Consider the following 21,491-nt stretch of genomic DNA (forward strand, 5'->3'; position numbering starts at 1 on the left):
TTACCTAATGAAGCCATGGACCTTTAGTTTGCCAAAACTTTGAGATTCTTTCTTTCAAGTCCAGAATACGCACGGGGGAAGAACCCTTTGGAAGAGTGAACCTCCCATTAAGGACATTTTGACAGTCTAAGAATTCACTCAAAACTTCATCTTTAGAAATTCTTATTGAGAGTTGCTCGCCTTTCAAACAAGGCTTAGGCAATTGTGAATTAGGAATGCTGCACGAATTAGTTAGAGCTTGAGCAAACAATTTTGTAACCCTCGACTGTAGAGTGGTGGAAGCCATAAGAACTCACATAACAAAGACCAGACAAGCACATAATAGAACAACAAATCCGAATCAATCTTAACCCAACAACTAGTAACAATGACAATAAAGCCACCTGAAACACAAACCCACTTCACAGATTAACAAGGATACAATTACCGTAATGAAGAATGGAAGCTCCGAGGTGTTCAACAGATTTCGTCTCCGTCGTGATTACTGTTTACACACATGAAAAGGAAACCACAACTTTGATTCACGATCGAAACCTGCAATCAAAGCTTTGATTTGCTTCAAGATTTGATTTAGATGGTGAAATGGTTCGACGACTACTGTTCATCTCCAACGTCACATGAAAAACCCATCGGCGATCAGCGGAAGGAAGCGTTTTTTGGTGGTTTGGCGGAGCGCCGCTTGCTCTCTACGCATAAGGACTTCTCGACGGTGAGCGGTCATGAGATCCAAGTCCCTTTTACAAAAAAAAGAAGCAAACGGTCTCGTTTGGATATGTCTCATAAACATTCCACAAAGAATATTGACGTACATAAATTCTTTTTGAAATCACTTTCGGGATAGATGTACCTCTTACAATTGATGATGGAATTAAGAATAAATGTAAAAATTGTGTTATGTTATTTTGACGCACATGTTTAATAACAAAATTCGTCAACAAATTGAATGGTTAACATGGTTCAAATATATAGATAATTAAACTCATTTGACAAATAACTAATTTAACACTATCCTTCAAAAAAAAAAAAAACTAATTTAACACTATCACAACTTATTGACATCTACACTATAACAAACTCAACCATTATTTTAAATCTTATTAAGTAGGTGTTCAAATATACAAATATAGCCCTTTCGGATAGAAAGAAAAAAAAAGACACATATAGTCATTAACCATCCAAAATTTGTGTTCTATTATATATAATTTTCAAACAAACAATGAATTGGTTCCGATAGTAAGAATATGAATTTTTTAGATAAGTGGTTATGCATTTGATCATCGACTATTGCATATGAAAAAAAGTTGTTCACAATAGGATAACCCACGTTGTATGCCTCATAAGTTATTCGATAAAAATTAATCACTGTTACAACGATAGAAACTTCGTACTGATAACATAATAATCCAAGATATATGATTGTCAGGGGTCCAAATACACAATTTTTTCTTTCTTTAAGTAAATAAGAATTTCACCATTTTAAAATGAATAAGGGAATAATTCAAATCCAAACTCCAATATATATTGCAATGTAATATACATGATATTTAGGCGTAAAAATACTTGATATTTACTAATCATAATTTGTATTCAAATATCGATGTAAAATTTATTATTTATGTAAAAAAAAAAAAAACTACAGGACAATATATTAAAATTAATTTGTTAATTTATATTCCCACATGCAGAGGCTACAGCGGAAGGAAGTTTCGTTCTGGTTTCCTCCTTTCCTTTGACAGAATGTGGTCTCCAAGCTATCGCAATATTTCAGTCAAAAAAGGAAAACCAACTCACGCAATATTTCCCTTTTTTTTATAAAAATAACGCAATATTTCCCTTAAAAAACAAAACAAACGCAATATTTTTTTAATCGATGAAAAGGATCAATCAATAATAACAGAACCCACGCGGCTACTCGACGCTGATTATTCGTCATTGCAAATCAAATACGTACGTTGATTGATGTTATTAAAAAATAATTTTTTTGTTTTCATATATTTATTTATAAACTACAAAAATATATTATTTTAAGAACACTTAAAAATGGATTTAATCATTCTTTCTTGTGTGAAATGGATGTCGTCTACGGAAAATGCTACATTTCTGTATAACTACAGAAAATGCTAAAATCTCAAATTAGAAAGAATTGCAATCATTTACCAAAAAAAAAAAGAAAGAAAGAATTGCAATCAATCACAAACATCTTTTTTTTTTTTTTTTTTTTATTTTATTTTAAATTTAACATTATTGCATTTCTAAAATTGAAAATCACTTTTTCCAATTCTTACAAATGATGTTAAGTACAAATTTAATTATTATACAAACAATGTAATGATAACATATTTTTATGTTGATAATTTTTTATTTTTTTTGGTACATGTTGATAAAAATTTAATATATTTCTAATAAAATACTGTTATATCTATCTTAATATTAATGAATGACGTTGCATATTAATCTCTTTAAAAGCTATACCCTCTCAATTTAAAACTGTTTTATTCAATTTTCCATAAAAACATATTTTCTTATAAAAAAAGCATGATATGACTTTTCTAGGTATAAACAAGGTATCTTTCACTCGCATAAATATTGACACTAATCCCTCGACCATTAAGTGATCAAAATGGGAGGCAAACTTTTCTTTAAGAGTTTTAAGTTTTAACGTTGATGTATGTTTCAAGACTAAATTTGAATCTTGAACCTTGGTTAAATTCGAATAAACCCGTAACATCTCATCTAAGCGCTCTTGAATGCATGTTATACTTGTAGTTAGATTAGAACATCACTCACTAACATTTTTTTTTTGTCAAGTATTCCAGTGACTAGAGCTCACACATTTAAATATGGATAAGGGAGGTGTCCGAAGTTCGAACCCCGACCCCTGCATATATTATGCGTTGTCCCTACCAATTAAGCTAAGCTCACGTAGACTTTATTATACCATCCTTATTTCGTATTTGTATTTAAAATTGAATATGTAACTAAAAAAATAAAGAACTTTAGTTAGATGGTAATCTAAAACTAATTCACATCCACGATATGTAGTTATCAAACTTTTATTTTAAATCTATATTCTCACAACCTTATAAAATACTAACATTAATCTAAAAATTAAATTTAGTCTTTCTTTACTTTAAAATTAAATTCAGTCATGATCCCAATAAATAAAAGAAAAGTCATTTTCCACATTTCAAAAAAAAAAAAATTTTTAAACTAGCTCATTCAAAAGAACAATAATTTTAAAATTTTGTTTTTTTTGACTGAAAATAACAATTTTAAATAAAGAAGTAAATATATTTATAATTTAATAATTTAAAAAAAAAGTGGGCCCATGAGACATATTCGAAGTCCAATTGATTAGTTACGGGCCCAATTCACCACCTTCCTCCTATTCCCCCCTATATAAATTCCCTTCTCCAGCCATGCATTCTTCGCTCACTTCCTCCTCCTTTCACATTTCACAACACACGTCTTCCAATTTCAATCACATATCTTTAACAACCTCTTCCCTCAAATTTCTCCTTTGTTCCTATAACATTTACCCATTCCTTATTCCTCTCTTATAACCGTTTTCTCTCCCTCAACCACAAACACAAACACCAATTTTCATATATTACTACATTCATAGATCTACTTTTACCTTACTGCTTAATTACCTTTCACAAATCTCAATTACCTCAATAAAAAAATACCCATCTTCTTCTGATTGATAGTTGTGGGGATTAATTTTGTTACTCAGAGATTGTTAGGGAAGTTCTCTTTTTTTTATTAGATCTCTCTCTGTCTTCTTTTGGGGGGGTAGCCGGGGCTTTTGCCTCGGCGGGTTTCAAAGCCCCCACTTTCACAATCTTACAAAAAAAAACCTAATTTTTTTTTTTGTTTTAACCTCATTTTTTTTGTTACGGAAAAGATGCCGGCTTTAGCTTGTGTTGATGTCACTACTGCCCTCCTTCCTCCTCCCGGCTACGCTCTCGCCGGAGATACAACAACTCTTCCGCCGCCTCTCACATTCACCACCACCCCCGGCGTGACAGCAATCAACAACAACGGAGATGAAGTTTCTGACACCAATTGGTCACCTTCACTTTCTGCAAAATTGTTCAAAGTTGATGGCTGGGGTTTCCCTTACTTCGGTGTGAACACAGCCGGAGATATCTCCGTCAGGCCACATGGCTCTGCGACGATGTCTCACCAGGAGATTGATTTGTTGAAGGTTGTGAAAAAGGCTTCCGATCCGAAATGCTGTGGTGGATTGGGTTTACAGCTGCCTCTCCTTGTTCGTTTTCCAGATGTTTTGAAAGATAGGCTTGAATCTCTTCACGCTGCGTTCGTTGGCGCGATTCAATTGCATGGGTATGAGAATCATTACCAAGGTGTTTATCCTGTAAAGTGTAATCAGGATAGGTTTGTTGTAGAGGATATTGTTGAATTTGGTTCGCAGTTTCGGTTTGGATTGGAAGCTGGATCGAAGCCTGAATTGCTTTTGGCTATGAGCTGTTTGTGTAAAGGTAACAGAGAAGCTTTTCTGATTTGTAATGGTTTTAAGGACAGTGAATATATTTCATTGGCTTTGATTGCGAGGAAGCTTGCTTTGAACAGTGTTATTGTTCTTGAGCAAGAGGAAGAGCTTGATATGGTGGTTGAGATTAGCAACAAGCTTTGTATTCGTCCTGTGATCGGTGTTCGCGCGAAGCTGAGGACCAAACATTCTGGCCATTTTGGTTCAACTTCTGGTGATAAAGGTAAATTTGGTTTAACAACAATTCAGATTTTGCGTGTGGTGAAGAAACTTGAACAATTAGATATGCTTGATTGTCTCCAATTGTTGCATTTTCATATTGGGTCTCAAATTCCCACCACTGAATTGCTTGCTGATGGTGTTGGGGAAGCTGCACAGATTTACTGTGAATTGCTTCGTTTGGGTGCCCAGATGAGGGTTTTAGATATTGGGGGTGGTTTGGGAATAGATTATGATGGTTCGAAATCTAGTGATTCGGATTTATCTGTTGCTTATGGGTTAGAAGAGTATGCTGCAGCTGTTGTTCATGCTGTGAAGTATGTATGCGATCGTAGGAACGTGAAGCATCCTGTGATTTGTAGCGAGAGTGGTAGGGCCATTGTGTCTCATCATTCTGTTTTGATTTTTGAGGCTATTGGTGCAAGTTCAAAGAGTGCCCCTTCATTGTCCTCCATTGGATTGCAGTATTTAGGAGAAGGGCTCTCTGAGGAGGCACTTGCTGATTATCAGAACATATCGGCTGCTACGCTTCATGGCGACCATGAAGCTTGTTTGCTCTATACCGATCAATTCAAGAAACACTGTGTTGAGCAATTCAAGCAAGGGACTTTAGGGATTGAACAACTTGCTGCAGTTGATGGTTTGTGTGATCTGATAACGGAGACAATTGGGGTTAAGGATCAAGTTAGGAAGTACCACATGAATCTTTCTGTGTTCACCTCCATTCCTGATTTTTGGAGCATAGATCAGTTGTTTCCCATAATCCCCATTCATCGTTTGGATGAGAAACCAACTGCTAGGGGAATTTTGTCTGACTTGACTTGTGACAGTGATGGGAAGATTGACAAGTTCATTGGTGGTGAGTCAAGCTTGCCACTGCATGAATTGGAAGGACATGGTGGAGGATATTATCTGGGAATGTTCTTGGGTGGGGCTTATGAGGAGGCACTTGGTGGGTTGCACAACCTGTTTGGTGGCCCTAGTGTTGTTAGGGTGTTGCAGAGCGATGGTCCACATGGTTTCGCAGTTACACGTGCTGTGGCTGGACCGTCTTCTGCAGATGTCCTCCGAGTGATGCAGCACGAGCCGCAGCTCATGTTTGAGACGCTTAAGCACCGTGCACTTGAGTTTTGTGGACAACATGATGATGACAGTGTGGTGGGTGCAGCAGGGTTGGCAAATTGTCTAGCTCGATCCTTTGATAACATGCCTTATCTGGTTTCATCATCGGCTTGTTGCTTGAATGCTGTCACTAACAATGATGGTTTTTACTACTGTTCTGGTGATGATTTTAGTGCAGATTCAGCTTCTGCTGCTACTTCTGTTGCTGGAGAAGATGAGCATTGGTCTTATTGCTGTGCTTGAGTTTCGTCTTTTAGCATTCCCTTTTCATTATGCTGTTGTTGGTTGTTGTCATGGTGGTCTTTTTTTTGTTATTTTAAGATTCTGTTTTGTTTTTTTTTTTGGTTTAGTTACAGGATGTAAGAAGAAGCAGAACAGGGTTCTTATGTGCCTTTGTTTGCAATTTCGACATGTTCATGTTCATTTCTGTCATGTTGAATTCTAGTGTAGCCAATTAAAAAATTGTTGCTTTGATTTTTATGTTTAGAATAAATAAACAATTCAACTTCATATTCTTTTTTCGGCCAAGTTGTTTTCATTTTCTTCTTTAGAATATTGTGATATGACAGTTTAATTCTGTCCGATAATAAAGAACATAAACTATGTTACCATGACATAATCTAATTGTTTATATGATTCAATGAATTATGTTGAAATGGATAGTTTTAATTATTTTATATCTTATTTAAATTCAAAGAAATTAATCTAAAGTTATTCTCTCTCGGCACCCTTATGAAAATGTCAGGGTTCTCAATGTTTCTCACTGAGAAAATTCAGACGGGGCATGGCATAAGGTTTTGTGCAATGTATGTATTTTTGAAGGAGTAGGTTGTGCAATGTATATGTAATATACTCGTTTCTCAACCAATATTCGATAATTTTTGTTTTTTGACAACCAATATCCATATCATGTGACAGAAATATAATTGTTATACAAGCTCTCAATGTCATGCTAATTAGTGTCATTGAGATACTACTTAAGAAAACAAATAAATAAATAAATTTTATATTAAAAAAAACATTTTTTACATTTGTAAAAGTTTGACTATAAATTTCTTCAAGATATTTTTACTATGTAAAAGTTTGACTATAAATTTCTTCAAGATATTTTTACTATATTGATTTCTTTTAAATGGTAAGTTTTGACCACAAACTTTTTTTTAGATATCCTATGTTTTCATACAGAATTTTTTAAGATACCTAATATTTTTACCAAAGTTTGACTAATCATTTTTAAAGACTTTTTATAAAAGAAAAAAAAAATCATTTTTAAAGATTTTAAATGTTAAGTTTTTAAAGTTTCACTATTAATCTTGTTTAAAACTTTTTTTTCTTTCTAAAATTGAAATGTTGATTTTTTTAAGAAATAATTTCAAGGATAACAAGACTAGACTCTTTAAAATATAACGATGAAGCCTTTGTCAAAAAAAATATATATATATATAACGATGAAGCCTAATTCAAGTTTTCCACCTTATGCGTTTTGATTCAAAGCAAGGACTAACTCAAAGGGAATGGTCAATGTGCTAATCTTCTCTATATATATATAATCATAAATCCTACTTCAAATTTTCCTCCTTACGCAGCCTTTAATTCAAAAATCAAAACATGTGACCATGTTACAAGATAATGGTAGTATGATTATTTTTTTTCCCGAAATGAGAGCATCTCAAGAATAGAGAGATTGAAAGTGAAAGGAGAATGGAGATATCTCAAGGAGAACAACTTTTGTTATTTTAATTTTAAACAACATAATTATCTTTTTTAAGTATTTATTCAAAAGAAATGTCGACGTATATCATCAATAAATTAAGAGCATGATTACTAAATATACTTCTTGAAAGTTAAACAGCAAGAGATTGGGTGCAATTAGTTAATGCGCCGAAATTTTAAGATCGAATAGTTCGTAAAATTTTGATCATCGAAAAAAAATTTGAACAAGTCTTGGTAAAGAAAAAAAAGACTAACATTTGTTATTGAAAAAATATTTACAGTTTTTTGACAATTAGAGAGCAAATTGAATAGACGTTTCTTATTTTTAGTTTAAAGTTCATGTCAATTATCAATGTTTCAAAATAAAAATACTATACTCTCACCCAAAAAATATACCACAACATCATTTATCTATAAATTGCATTGCAAATTAATATCAAATATAGTTCATATTAGTAGGGGTGTGCATGATCCAATCCAATATAAAGACTTCTTTGGAATCAATGATTTTGGTTGCACCCAACCCTTTCCCATAGAAAGAGTTAGACACAAAGTCAGCCTCAAATATTAATCTAACTTAGTTAGGATGTTAGGGTTGATCCTCGAGTTATATCCGTCTCATGTTTAATATGCATATATAGAAGAGTTTAATTGTGTGTGTTCTTTTGGTGGTGAGTGTTTAATTGTGTGCGTAATACTAGTACATCGTATTCTACTATTCTTTACTTGACACGCAAGGTTTAATTTTGACTATTGTTCAACTAGCACTACTTTTGGGAATAGACTGAGGATGACTATATTATACACTAGAAAACGAAAATGAAATAAATAAAAAAAAGGTTTGCAACATAAAAAAAAAGTGTGTGATGTTAAATGGACAAATAGGTAATAAGCAATCGCGTTTAAGTGGTTGATGAACTTCAACATGACGATGATTTGGAGAACTTGTATTTATTTTTTGATTGAAACAATCTTAAAATTTTATTAAAAACCAAATCTCTGCTCAAATAAACACCATAAATAGCACCTACACACAACATCTGGTCAAACCCTACCAGACAACACCTACTAAAATAAACATCAGTACCTAAAAATCCTTCACAAAACGACCAATGATATTCATAATCACCCGTAGTTGCTACTCATCAATGTGTTAAAATAGAAGAAAACTGAGAAACTGATAGCAACACGCGGCACTTGAAGTTTGGAGAAACAACGATGCATGGCTGGAACTCTTTGCGCGTAAATAGTGCGTTAAAAGTTTGACCACAATTTTGTGATTTTTGTGGCTTAGATAAAGATGCTGGCAGAAATTATGGGATTGAAGATGCAAGTAATGTTCGTTTTGCAATTAGAGACACGCAAGTGTCGTAACAAGAATCTTTCTTAATGTTTTTTGGGAATAAGAATCTTTGTTAATTTAGCGTATCAACTAAGTGGACTTTTCTTTTTTCTTGTGCTTTTTTAAGGCAGGTTTGTTGTGATACCATCATGACTCACGAGGAATAAAACTCTCACAAATTCTTGGCGCAAGTTATGGAACAACCTCAAGGTGTAATTAACATGATTTTAGTATGTGACAAAATTAATCTTTTGTGCTTATTATGGAGTAGTAGGTAGTTGAATATCCTAGGAAAATCCTTAGTGGGACAAACACACAAAATCATGTTTTTTTCATATTCTTATTTAGTTGTTTGGTTTTAATAATTATCAATCAGAAAAACGGTGCTTACTTAGCTTTGATATTATCTTATTTTAACATATAGTTCTGTCTTAGATAATGCCTTGCACCGAATTAGGTTTTCTTATAGGAATGTGAATGTTCATTGATTCGGAAGGAACAATTTCATTAGCTTTAGCATTAATATAGCATAATAATAGCATAGAATACTAGTCAGCAGATAGGAACATCATAAAAAATGAAGTTCCAGCTTGATTGACATTGGAGTAATTTGGAAGGAGAACAACTTTACTAAAAGTAGTGAATCAAAAGAAAGAAAGAAAGAAAAAAAAGTAAAACGCACAGGATCCTTATGATATTTATGCCAATATGTGCAAGTTATGTTGTAAGCATTAGAAGAATGTTACATGTTAATTCACTTTCTATTCATAAAATCAGCAACTAAAGCTATGCTTGAATATTCTGTATATATCTCGTGCTTTTATCATCATTGTGTTTTCATTTCATCAATGTTAACTCTAATTCTTTTCATTTAAATATTCAATAAAAAATGAAGATATTAATTTTTTAAATGTTTACTTCATTTTTCAGATTTAAATATTAAATATATATAATATGGTATTCATAAATAATAGTCATAGAAATATTGTTTTAACATTTCATAAAAATATCCATGCAGTGTATCTTCAGATACACGTCTGAGATTTAGTGTCCTAATTAAACTCTTCAATGTGCTTCTTTTAGCAAAAATAACGTGTTTGAGCCATATTTTCCCCAAACGGCATTTTCCATTTTTTGAAAAACAAAAAAAGTGCTTTTAGTGTTTTGTTATCGTGTTAGGCCATGAATTTTCCAAAAGGAAAAAAGCAAAGTGAGCCTAACATTTGAATGTAGATCCGACATTGTCTCTAAATAGAGATAAAACACTCATGAGTTTGGTTTGCAGTTGAAAATAAAAAACATGTTGAAATAATATGGTCTAAGTTTGTCTTCGATACGTAATCTCGTTTATCAAATATAAAAACCATAATCTTTTAGGTAAAACTCATTATAAAATGTATTTGAGAGCGTTAAACAAAGGCGCACTAAGTAATCCCATATATCTAGGTAAATTACCTCTATTCAATTCAAAGTTGATGAGAAATTTAAAGACACTGAAAACAAGATATACTAAATAAACATAATTTGAATTGCAATTAGAAAAGGACTTCACGATCACATGTTGCAAACAATTTATGCAGAGGATCATCATTCAATCCTAATCTAAGAATATTAGTTACTTATAGTATGTAAATACATGATCAAAGATAAATAGGATTAAACATACCTAAAGTGAAGAGAATTCCGCAATCAGCGTGCGTGGGGCACACATGTTTGCTAATTTCCTACTTTCTGCAACCTTCAAGGCGCGTGGATCTATACGTGAGGTGCACAGACTAGAGATATTTTTCTCAGTTTTCTTCATTCTTGATGTGTTGGTCATTGTGCTTCGTCTTTATGCTTCTATAATATCCATAGAGTGATGATACATTTATCATCCCATGTGACAATACACCCTTTACATCCACACAAAAATTCTGACACGTGGCAACTTGGACTCCAAATAAATAGAAGATAAAGTGTGGTTATGAGATGAACTTACCAAAATATCCTTAATACATGGGGTGTATAATGAGGTGTAGGAATAAAGGGTGTTCGTTTAACATTTTCCATATCCATAATGTGTCTTTTGCTCGTATCAAAACTCATGAATATTCTTTTCAAGATCATGAATAACTCACTCTAAATCCTCCAGAAAAATAAATCCTAGAAGACTTGGAAAAATACGAAAGCACTACATATGACTCAATGTTAGACTTTTTTTTTTTAAAGAAAAAAGTGATTTTATTGTTATTATTATGTATAGGCCACAAACTTTTAAATTTGAAACCGAAAAGGATGTTGAGCTCAAACTTAAATACAATAAGATTGTTTCTTTTTACATCCTATGAGTTTCTCACGCGCCTTATGCAATTTGGATTTTAGAATCCAAACTATATAAAAATTTTATAAACACGTTGAAATATTTTGGATTTTAAAATCTGAATATGATGTGCGAGAACCCCGTAGGATGAAAAAAAGTAGTGGTCATACAATAAACTTGAACAATGGGCTGGCCTCCTGAAAATCTAAAAAGAAAATTGCTTTTCACACGGATGGATTTACTTAAAAATTTCAGATATACAACTTAAAAAAAAATATATTCAATGGTAGTTAACTATTGTAGAGCATGAAAATTGATTTTTTTAAATATTCTTAATATAGGTTCCAGTATTCATAATTTCATTTCCTATAAAATAATAGTAATAGCAACGTGACTCACGAGGAGAAGGTATTAGCAGCGTTTACATTATTTACCTCAAATTTTTTTTTTTTATGAATCAGGCAAAATAATTGATTCATTGTTTAATATATTATATATTTTTTTGGTAAGAAAGTAAAAAGGAAGAACACCGCACTGTCATAATAATCAATTTTCATGTTCCTAATTTAATTTGGGTTTTGATTTTGATGTGTTTAGAAGAAGATTTGAGTGAACTTAACATAAATTCATAATATTTGGAGATATATTTGCGTATAATTTTTTTTTTTTATTCATGGAAGATGATGAAGAATCAAATGAAGAAAATGGAGATTCAAAGGAAGAAGATGAAGATGATGGACATGTTCATCTTATTTTTGGATTTTTTTTATTTTTAATAAAATTTTGTAGTTTTTTATAATAAAAATGAGAAAAATGATTTATATGTACTTTCATGAAAGGTGAATGATCTAAACGAGAGAATTTAAATTTTTTTCTCTCTGATGCACAGTTTATCACAAATTTCATTTCATTGACAAAAAAAAAAATGATCTAAACGAGAAAAAATATATATATAAGATCAAAGTGTTATAGATAAATAAGATAAAGAAACCCTAACTGCTAAAAAGAAACATAGCCGACTAGGAAATGAATTATTTTTTATTTTTCTAACTTGTGATCATCCTAAAAAGGAAAGTTTAGTCAAGACTGAGGACAATTATTGCTGATTTTAGTCAACATTGAAGACTAGCTATGTATGTTTGTGAGGCTGAAAACAGAAACGTGCTTCAATAATTCCAATCATGTGTATTCATAATCAGATAAGACTAGTGTAGTAGCCAATTAGCCAAAATCTAAACATCATCCTCACCAAACAAAAATGGCTGAGGGAGAAGCAACAGTTCTGAAATCTCTTGAAGATTTTGGTCCTCAAAAAAAGCTCAAAAGGAACAAGTTTGCTTGTGCTTGTGCTATCTTGGCTTCTATGACTTCTATCCTACTTGGATATGGTAAGTACAAATACAACTATACCATTAATTCATTTCTATCAATATAACATCAAAAAAGAAGATTTCTTAGGAATGAAGCTATCAAATACTAGTGTTATAGTATAAGGAAATAGAAATATACAAGCTAGTTAGAAAATTAATTAGAATAATATGTTAGTAGTAGTTAGTTATTTATTTCTTACTAGCTCTATATATAAAAAAAATAAAAATAAAAACATTTCGTGCAACAGTTTAGCAATTTTTATCAATCAATATGAACTTCTACAGCATTTTTCTGAGATGAATCATGTGATTGATGATGTTATTATTGTAACAGATATTGGTGTGATGAGTGGAGCAGCCATCTATATAAAAAGAGACCTTAAAGTAACAGACGTGCAAATTGAAATTCTCCTAGGTATCATAAACCTATATTCTCCCATAGGTTCTTACATTGCAGGGAGACTTTCTGACTGGATTGGTCGACGTTACACGATTGTCCTTGCTGGTTTAATTTTCTTCGTCGGAGCTGTACTTATGGGACTTTCTCCAAACTATGCATTTCTCATGTTTGGTCGTTTCTTTGCTGGTGTTGGCATAGGGTTTGCCTTCTTGATTGCTCCTGTTTATACCTCTGAAGTCTCCCCAACTTCATCTCGTGGCTTCCTCACTTCCTTGCCTGAGGCAAGTTTTCTAATTTTCACATTAATTATTTAATCTATGTTTTCTTCAATACCGTCGTTGAGATTACGATTTTCTTTGTGAACATTGAAGTAAGTTTAAAAAATTTCAACTTCCAGTAATCATCAACCAGCTAAACTAAATACATGAATATCAATGTTGCCATAATAAATAATTTAATCCGTTGAATGACATGTTATTTTCAGGTATTTCTGAATGGAGGGATTTTAGTTGGATACATTTCAAACTATGGATTTTCAAAGCTCCCACTCCGTTATGGTTGGCGAGTGATGCTTGGAATCGGTGCCATCCCGTCTATAATCCTAGCTATGGCCGTATTAGCCATGCCCGAGTCACCTAGATGGCTCGTTGCCAAGGGTCGATTAGGGGAAGCCAAAAAAGTTCTTTATAAAATATCTGATTCTAAAGAAGAGGCGCAGCTAAGACTAGCCGATATTAAAGAGATAACAGGGATCCCCTTGGACTGTGACGACGACTTTGTTTCAGTCACAAAAGTTCAAGGCAAAGGCGTATGGAAAGAACTATTTCTTCATCCTACACCTGCAGTTCGTCACATCTTCATTGCCTCCCTCGGGATTCACTTCTTCGCACAAGCCACTGGCATAGATGCTGTTGTTTTGTATAGTCCCAGAATCTTCGAGAAGGCTGGGATCAAATCCGACACAAATAAGCTTCTCGCAACTGTAGCTGTTGGATTTGTGAAAACAATGTTCGTCTTAGTTGCCACTTTTTTATTAGACCGCGTTGGGAGGCGCGTATTGTTGTTAACCAGTGTAGGTGGGTTAATAATCTCGCTTCTGACATTGGCGATTAGTCTCACTATTATTGATAATTCAAGTGCCACGCTGACATGGGCTATTTCACTTAGTATAGCAGCAGTGTTGTCCTATGCAGCTACTTTCTCAATAGGATCGGGTCCAATTACGTGGGTTTATAGTTCTGAGATATTTCCATTGAGGCTTCGAGCTCAAGGCGTGTCTATTGGTGCGGTGGTGAATAGGGTCACGAGCGGGGTCATCTCCATGACTTTCCTGTCCCTGTCCAACGCCATCACCATTGGTGGCGCTTTCTTTCTTTTTGCGGGCATTGCAATTGTCGCGTGGATCTTTCACTACACTATGCTCCCTGAAACACAGGGCAAAACATTGGAGGAAATAGAAGGGTCCTTCGGAAATTTCTGGAGGAAACCAAAAGCCAGTGCCACAGCTGAAGGCGCGAACGGAAAAATCCAATTAAGCACCAATGACAAGACTTATACAACTATGGATTAGCTTAGGTCCTTAGGAAGTGATACAATTATGTATTGCTACATTGCAATCCATGTTATGTGTTACTCTGATCAGTGAAAAATCACAATCTAGATGAGCACAGTTTATTCGCAATTGAATAGACCATTAATCAATGAGCAATTAAAATTGTAAGGACCAAAATCACATGTTATAACTGTTGATAAAATAACCGTTTTAAAAGTTATAAGAGATATCATGAATAATACTTCGTATATCACGGATTGATTTCAGACAATTTTTTCTGCTTTAAGAATCAGAGTGAGGTTCGAATAAACTAACATGAACTTGCCAAATATGTTCATGGACAAAACTCAATTTGCAAGCTCAAACTAAGATTTGATAGAGATAACTTTAATTCAAATGCACTAATTATATATACAAATTTTGTTCATGTTGCAATACCAATATAAAAACTGGTCACAAGAATAACAAAAGTGGATTAGGCATACGAAAATAATATAAAGAAAGAACACAGAGAAAAAAAAAAAAAACAAATGTCTTCATTTTCATTGATTGATAGTATTTTTTCGTATCCTCAATTTGAAGAAATACTTTGAAGTTAAACAAATATGAATTTGCGAACTATATAAGTTCATGGATTAAACTTAATTTGCAGACTCAAACTAAGCTTTGAGAGAGATAAGCTATATAATTCATATGCACTAATTTTATATCTCTAGTGAAGATATACAAAACTTTAGTTCATGATGCAATACCAATATAAAAACTCGGCACAAGAATGACAGAGGTGGACAAAAGTGGCCAAACTCAATGGCAGAAGAATATAGAGAGCGCAGAAGAAAACAAATGTCTTCATTTTCATTGATTGATAGTATTTTTCCTATTGTCAATTTGAAGAAAGACTTTGAAGTTAACGATATTATCTATTAAAGCCGTTGATGAATGCCACAGACATGTTGGAAGGGTTGATGCAAGGATCCAATTCCAAAGAATAAAGAATATGACAGTTGCTGTGCTAAGACAGCTTCAAGAAATAATTGCTTTAAGGGCATCCTTCACATATGAATATTTGAATGAGAAACCCAACTTCTTGGCTTGAGTAGGAACCACTTTTTGTCCTTCTAAAACCTACAGAGAGATTAACAGTGCATTTCATGGAATTCATATTAGAAGATCGATATGGATTGATGACATGGTAACCAGAGATGATTCCTTACCACAGTAGCACCTTCTCCAAGAACAGCCTTGAGTGCAAAGTCAGGCACCGGCAGCCATGAGGGACGACCCAAAACATTTCCCAGCTGTTCACACAATTCGGACAATCGCACAGGATTTGGTGCAGTTCCATTGATAACTCCTAATATTCATAAAAATGATTCAGGGCAATGCAATAAACTCATCTGTTAATCAAGACGAAGAATGTTTGAATTGACTTATTTGAGTGTGTCTATTAACATATGTTGTTCTTAGCTTATTGTCATAAGCTCTCCAGGATAGCTTTTGAAAATAGCTTATTGCTTGTATGAAAACAATTTTACTTTATTTTAGCTATTAATATATAGAAATAACTTATACATAAACACTTATATGATAAGCCCTTAATTAAGAGGTTTATCCACACATGGCCTTAAGTCTACAAACCATTCATTTGTGCTCCATATTGGTAATATACCATTGTGATTCATTAGTGTAAGGCGTGGGCTAGATTAGATGACAGGCAAAACGGATAATCTGATTATAAGTATCAGACATTTTATTTGCAATTTGTTAAGAATTTGATAAAATCCTGTTTTTGAGATATGAGAGTGAATAGTTTACCTTTGTAGGATGGATTTGATAGTGCTTCATAGATTAAATTGACAATGTCATCCAGATGAATCCAGGAGAACCTGTACGGAAAAACAAAAAAGAACCGAAATGCGACTACCTCAAAATTAAAACGTAAACAGCGCAAATCATAACTCATTTGCACCATGACATTAGTAAATTGAATTTAATATGAGAAATAACCATACCATGTTTTGCAATTTAGAGTTGTTTTGCAATTTAGAAAACACACCAGGATGTATTGTAGTGGAAAATTGTTTGATTGATGTTGTCTAAGTATTGGATTAAGAGGAAGCTATAAAGAAACCTGTACGAGGTCAAGAAACTGAGTAAAATACCATTGATTTCCAGAGCCTAGAGGTCCACCGGCAAACATCATGAAGAGAGGTATCATTTTAGCTGCAGAGGTTCAAAGATGTAATTATCGGTTAAACTTAGACAGTATGATGAATTTCATAAATTAGAAATCATTAATATATTTTGTATATGATAACACCCCATGAAGCCTAAATGGATAAGTGGTTAGTACTGGATACCTAATGCTCCACCATCTTTACCAAGAACAACACCAATGCGAATTAGAGCCACTCTAACATCTCCATTAGCCTTTAGCGCCGTTGATTCCCATTCTCTGCAAACCTGAAAAGATGGGCAGATTCAGTCAGTCAATCTAGAAGCTACAATTGTACATAGCGAAATGTTAGACTGATTGGATTGTACTGATTCTGACAAATATGTTTAATCGGAACCGTGGACTCTGAAGGTTGTATATTTTGATTGAAAATCTCAGTTAATGATTATGTAATCACAAAAATCATTTCGACAATGTGATCATTCTTCCCAAAATATAAAGGATTATCAGATTTTTTTTAGCATGGCAAGACATCTGTTAAATACCACATTCGGTGACTCCACCTGTTAAGAGGTTCAATACTATCATTTTGCAAAAACATTTAATAAGACAGACAAACAGTATCCTTATGAAATTTGTAAGTAATGGTATTAAAATATTTTTCAGCGAAGCAAACTTGGTTTTTCTATTTTCGTATGACATTTAAGATCTTATAATGTTTGCAATAATAATAACAAAAAACAATCTTCCTTTACCTCAGCCAGATAATCCTTTCCTGATGGACTTTGTTCATCAAAAACTTGTGTCTCACTGGTGCCTGGACATAATTAAGTAGAAAGAAAATGAAAAACTTTCTCTGCAAAATCATTCATAGTCTCGAGGGAATATAAAACATGCTCCAAAAGCAATACATTTTCTAACCAAAGCATTTATCCAACACCTGTGTGATCATTTTAATTAACAATAAAAAAAGAACCAACCAGTAGAGAACCAGTTTGGGCATACAGACATACCATAATAACCAACAGCTGTTGCACTAACCAAAACTTGGGGTCGAGTTTCATCTGGTGCCCTTTTTATCAAATCTACAACCTTCGCAATGAAATGAATAAATCAGCGCAGAATAGGCAATGTTTCATGTAAGTAACTGTATCTTATGTCGATGAACATATGTATTTATCACAGTAAATTTTTAAATAATATTCCCTCAGTTGTAATTTATACTTACTTTTGAGGTCACTCTAACCCTGCTCTGCTTGATTTCTTTCTTTATCTGAAGCATTGGCAAACACCATTAAGAGATAAGGCAAAAGATAACCAAATTAGCAAACAAAGAAACCAAATTACTTCTATGTAAGGAAAAAGAAAATCACCAACTCGGTGTAAGTATATATAATTTAAATAGTGAAAGTAATAGAAACATGGAAATAACCTCAGAAGACCATCTGGTACTTATCGGCAATCCGGCCAAATTCACAACTCCTGTTGAACCCTGAATACAATCTTTCCATTCTGGTTCCCCTGCAATCTTGACTCCTGGAAAGTCTTTCACTGGAAATACCAAGTAAGAATTAACTGGTTGATTTAGAGTGAAGTATATATTTAACTATGAGTATGCTTTGAGGAATACAAGTTATATATGAATGAAAACCAACAACAGATATGGTGCTTATAAGACAAAGGTAAGTTAGATTTAGGTATCATTTTGATCTTTTGAAAAAATTGGTAAACGAGTTTATGAGCACATGCTTTTGCAAAATGTGAGGATTGTTGCAAATTACTACATTAATATATTACCTTCTTACCCGGAAAAATTAGTTCTGCTTTAGATTTAGAGCGTGTCAGGACATGAACTCTGTGATTTTCTGCAAAGATTGTAGTGAACAACAGAAATTAGCTTAATTGTTTAGCAGCAAGAATATGAGAATTCAAATGATATAAATAGGATTCTTTATTCTAAAGATAAATCTTGCAGAGTAGTGATATAATTAAGGAAGCTTTTCCACATGATGCAAATATTTAGCGGTCTTTTAACTCAAGAACCTCGAAATCTATAACGTTATATATTTTGAAACATAAGAGGAACTATAACCAGGAGAGTACAATACAACCCCAATGCACCTTCTATGATAAACAGATAAATGATATATGTGAGAGCATTGGGAAAATGTTAGGTATAAATGTACTAAAAAAGGGACATATATTATGAAGCAAATGTAGAAGGGCCTAGTAAGTACGGCCAGAGACGGAGGGCTAACCTGCTTGCAACTTTTGCACCAATCTTTTACCTATAAAACCTGTTGCTCCAGTTACAGATATGATCATTTGATCTCCCTGCAAAAACACACTCGATGATGATTTTGAACGAACTAAAACAACCGATAATAAAAACCAGAAATAAACTTTGAACATTTAAATAAAAGTTTTAATGTGAAATGCAAATTACTAATGTAATGTTTGATAGAAATCATGTCCCGGTTCAATGTGTCTTGTAGTATCATGATACCAGACATGCTGAGGCAAAATTTAATATTTTGGATCTAATGCTCAACAAAGTACAAGAGCTGATATTTGCATATAGCTCATTCCTCTTTATACTTGGCTAATAATCTATTGTAAGGTAGAAAGCTACAAATCGTAGATATTGTAGCTAATTAATCCAGCTACGGATGGCACTCCATGAAACTGCAGCCAATAAAATATTTAATTGGAACATTGAGTATGACTCATACTTGGTGATAAATGGGCAGACGCTCGAGGGTAGAGGAGCGAGTAAGCTGAAAGCGCAACGGAACGGACCATACTATTTAAACATGATTTTGTACTATGTAACCCCTAAACATTGCATAATATAAAACTATAATTAGCCAAAGTTTGAAGTGGAATGAGCTGTATGCAAATATCAACTCTTGTACCGTGTTCAACATTACATCCAAAATATTAAATTTCACCTCAGTGTGCACAATTGACCGGACTCCATGATCAATCATTGTATTTTTGTGTGATTATCTTATTACTTTAGAGCCAGATTTCCTATGCTAACAAACATTGAGCTAATGAGCTATCAATCCTAACCCAAAATTAGGTGTTTGCACACAAAATTAACAACTAGAACAGTCCCACTCAGAATGATTATATTCCCAAGGAGGCAAAGATAATGAGTAAACTAAACACTAAACACATTAGCATGAAGTAAAACTTTACAAACATCATTTAAAAAGAAGTAAAATCAAATAGGAAACACAAAAAATTATAGAAGATACCTTGGAGCTTTGATCAGTGCCACACCAAACTCTGAACTTCCTAGTCTCTCTGGTCTAGTAAAATGTAAAATGAAATCAGAAATGGGTAGCCAGGCATAGTAAGATATTCATAACTTCAAACACCGACACCGTACACGACACTAACACATCTTCCATCATAAGTGTGAGTGCTACAGAGATCCTAAGTGAGCAATGTGGTGCAACGCAACGCAACGCAACACCGAGAAAATGAAAATTGAAACTTACAAAGAGGAGGGGCTGAGGTAGGTGAAGAGAAGGAGAGACGGTGTGAGACCAAGTGAGAGCTGTAGCTCTACTGATTTCCATAAGATTAATGTTTGCTATGCACAGTTTTGTAGTTAGTAAGCAAGATCGATCCTTCCTTCTTGTTAATTCACAGCAACAGCATCTACTACTTTGCTATGCACATAATCATTGAGATTATTCTTGTATGGTTTCTTCGTGGTTAATTTGGAGCCACAGCAATCACCATTTCCATATCCACCACTTATTTTAAAAAGGTTTGTTTTGAAAATCAGTTAAATTATAAGGACTCACGTTTAATTACAGTTTTACTTTTGCACCAAACAAGATTAACTAGCACAACTAACTCTTTAACAAAAAAAATCAATACACATTCATCTTTTTTTTTTTAGTTGAAGTCTTTTTGAATGGATTTTTTGGTTGAAGACTATGTCAACCACTAACTTTAGGATAGTAAATAATAAACTTCACAAATGCAGCGCCCACCCAACATATTACAAGGCCTAAAACAATTTTTTTAAGGAATATCCATCTATTTGTAAACTTAGAAAACAACTTACCAACACAATTACAATAAGAGGAGTGTTATTTAAACAACCATCATTTACAAAGAAAAAGTTGGTATTTGCACGAAAACCAAAGCAATAGAGAAATAAAGTAAAAAGTAATGTGAGTAGAAAGTAGAAAGTTGTTGCAAAAGTTGTCACAAAATGGATGTCCAAATTTCATTTCTCTTGCAATAATAAGCTTGTCCTTTTTTATTCCTTCAATTTTTTATTAAAAGAACGCACATACATTTGCACATTCTAAAACGTCTTTTTTTATGTCACTTTATTATTTTTACATTATTTTATGTAAATGAGACACCAAAAAGTATAATTGAAAGATAAAATTCATATACATATCAATTATTTGTCATTGATCAATCAATTAGATTTAATTTTTTTATATCTTTTATAAAATTATATACGGAACAAATATGTCACTAAAAAATTGCTAAAAATTAGTAACTTTTTAATATATTTGACGTATAAAAAGATAATATGTTTTTACACTATTATTTTCACGTCATTTTTCTCTAAAGCGTGTTTTTTAATGTGCAATTCATACATGTGACAATTGTTTTTTTTTTTTTGAAGGAACATGTGACAATTGTTTGTCACTAATCAATTTGTTAATTTGGTGCTTCTCATTTGTAATTTGCACAAATGAGAAGCCCATGAGCCAAAAAGACAAATTCTACAAATTTTAA

At 33.0% G+C, this 21,491-nt stretch overlaps 3 protein-coding genes across 3 annotated transcripts; 2 read left to right on the forward strand and 1 right to left on the reverse strand.

The window, feature by feature from the left end:
- Window positions 1-3,418: 3,418 nt before the first annotated feature.
- LOC11438086 (arginine decarboxylase) lies at window positions 3,419-6,377 on the forward strand. Its single transcript, XM_003607028.4, has one exon. The coding sequence runs from the start codon at window positions 3,908-3,910 to the stop codon at window positions 6,098-6,100; it is 2,193 nt and encodes a 730-aa protein (XP_003607076.3). The 5' UTR covers window positions 3,419-3,907; the 3' UTR covers window positions 6,101-6,377.
- A 6,003-nt stretch (window positions 6,378-12,380) lies between these two features.
- On the forward strand, window positions 12,381-14,763 carry LOC11442793 (polyol transporter 5). Its single transcript, XM_003607029.4, has 3 exons — window positions 12,381-12,602; window positions 12,919-13,265; window positions 13,469-14,763. The coding sequence occupies exons 1-3, from the start codon at window positions 12,473-12,475 to the stop codon at window positions 14,552-14,554; spliced, it is 1,563 nt and encodes a 520-aa protein (XP_003607077.1). The 5' UTR covers window positions 12,381-12,472; the 3' UTR covers window positions 14,555-14,763.
- A 454-nt stretch (window positions 14,764-15,217) lies between these two features.
- LOC11443607 (epimerase family protein SDR39U1 homolog, chloroplastic) lies at window positions 15,218-20,495 on the reverse strand. The gene is made up of 13 exons (XM_003607030.4): window positions 20,222-20,495; window positions 19,976-20,029; window positions 18,971-19,046; window positions 18,518-18,577; window positions 18,145-18,263; window positions 17,941-17,985; window positions 17,726-17,804; window positions 17,468-17,529; window positions 16,897-16,999; window positions 16,699-16,759; window positions 16,352-16,422; window positions 15,751-15,890; window positions 15,218-15,661 (listed from the first exon to the last, which is right to left on the reverse strand). The coding sequence occupies exons 1-13, from the start codon at window positions 20,300-20,302 to the stop codon at window positions 15,560-15,562; spliced, it is 1,053 nt and encodes a 350-aa protein (XP_003607078.1). The 5' UTR covers window positions 20,303-20,495; the 3' UTR covers window positions 15,218-15,559.
- Window positions 20,496-21,491: the final 996 nt, after the last annotated feature.

This window comes from Medicago truncatula, chromosome 4 (genome assembly GCF_003473485.1).
Source record: "Medicago truncatula cultivar Jemalong A17 chromosome 4, MtrunA17r5.0-ANR, whole genome shotgun sequence".
Classification (NCBI taxonomy): domain Eukaryota; kingdom Viridiplantae; phylum Streptophyta; class Magnoliopsida; order Fabales; family Fabaceae; genus Medicago; species Medicago truncatula.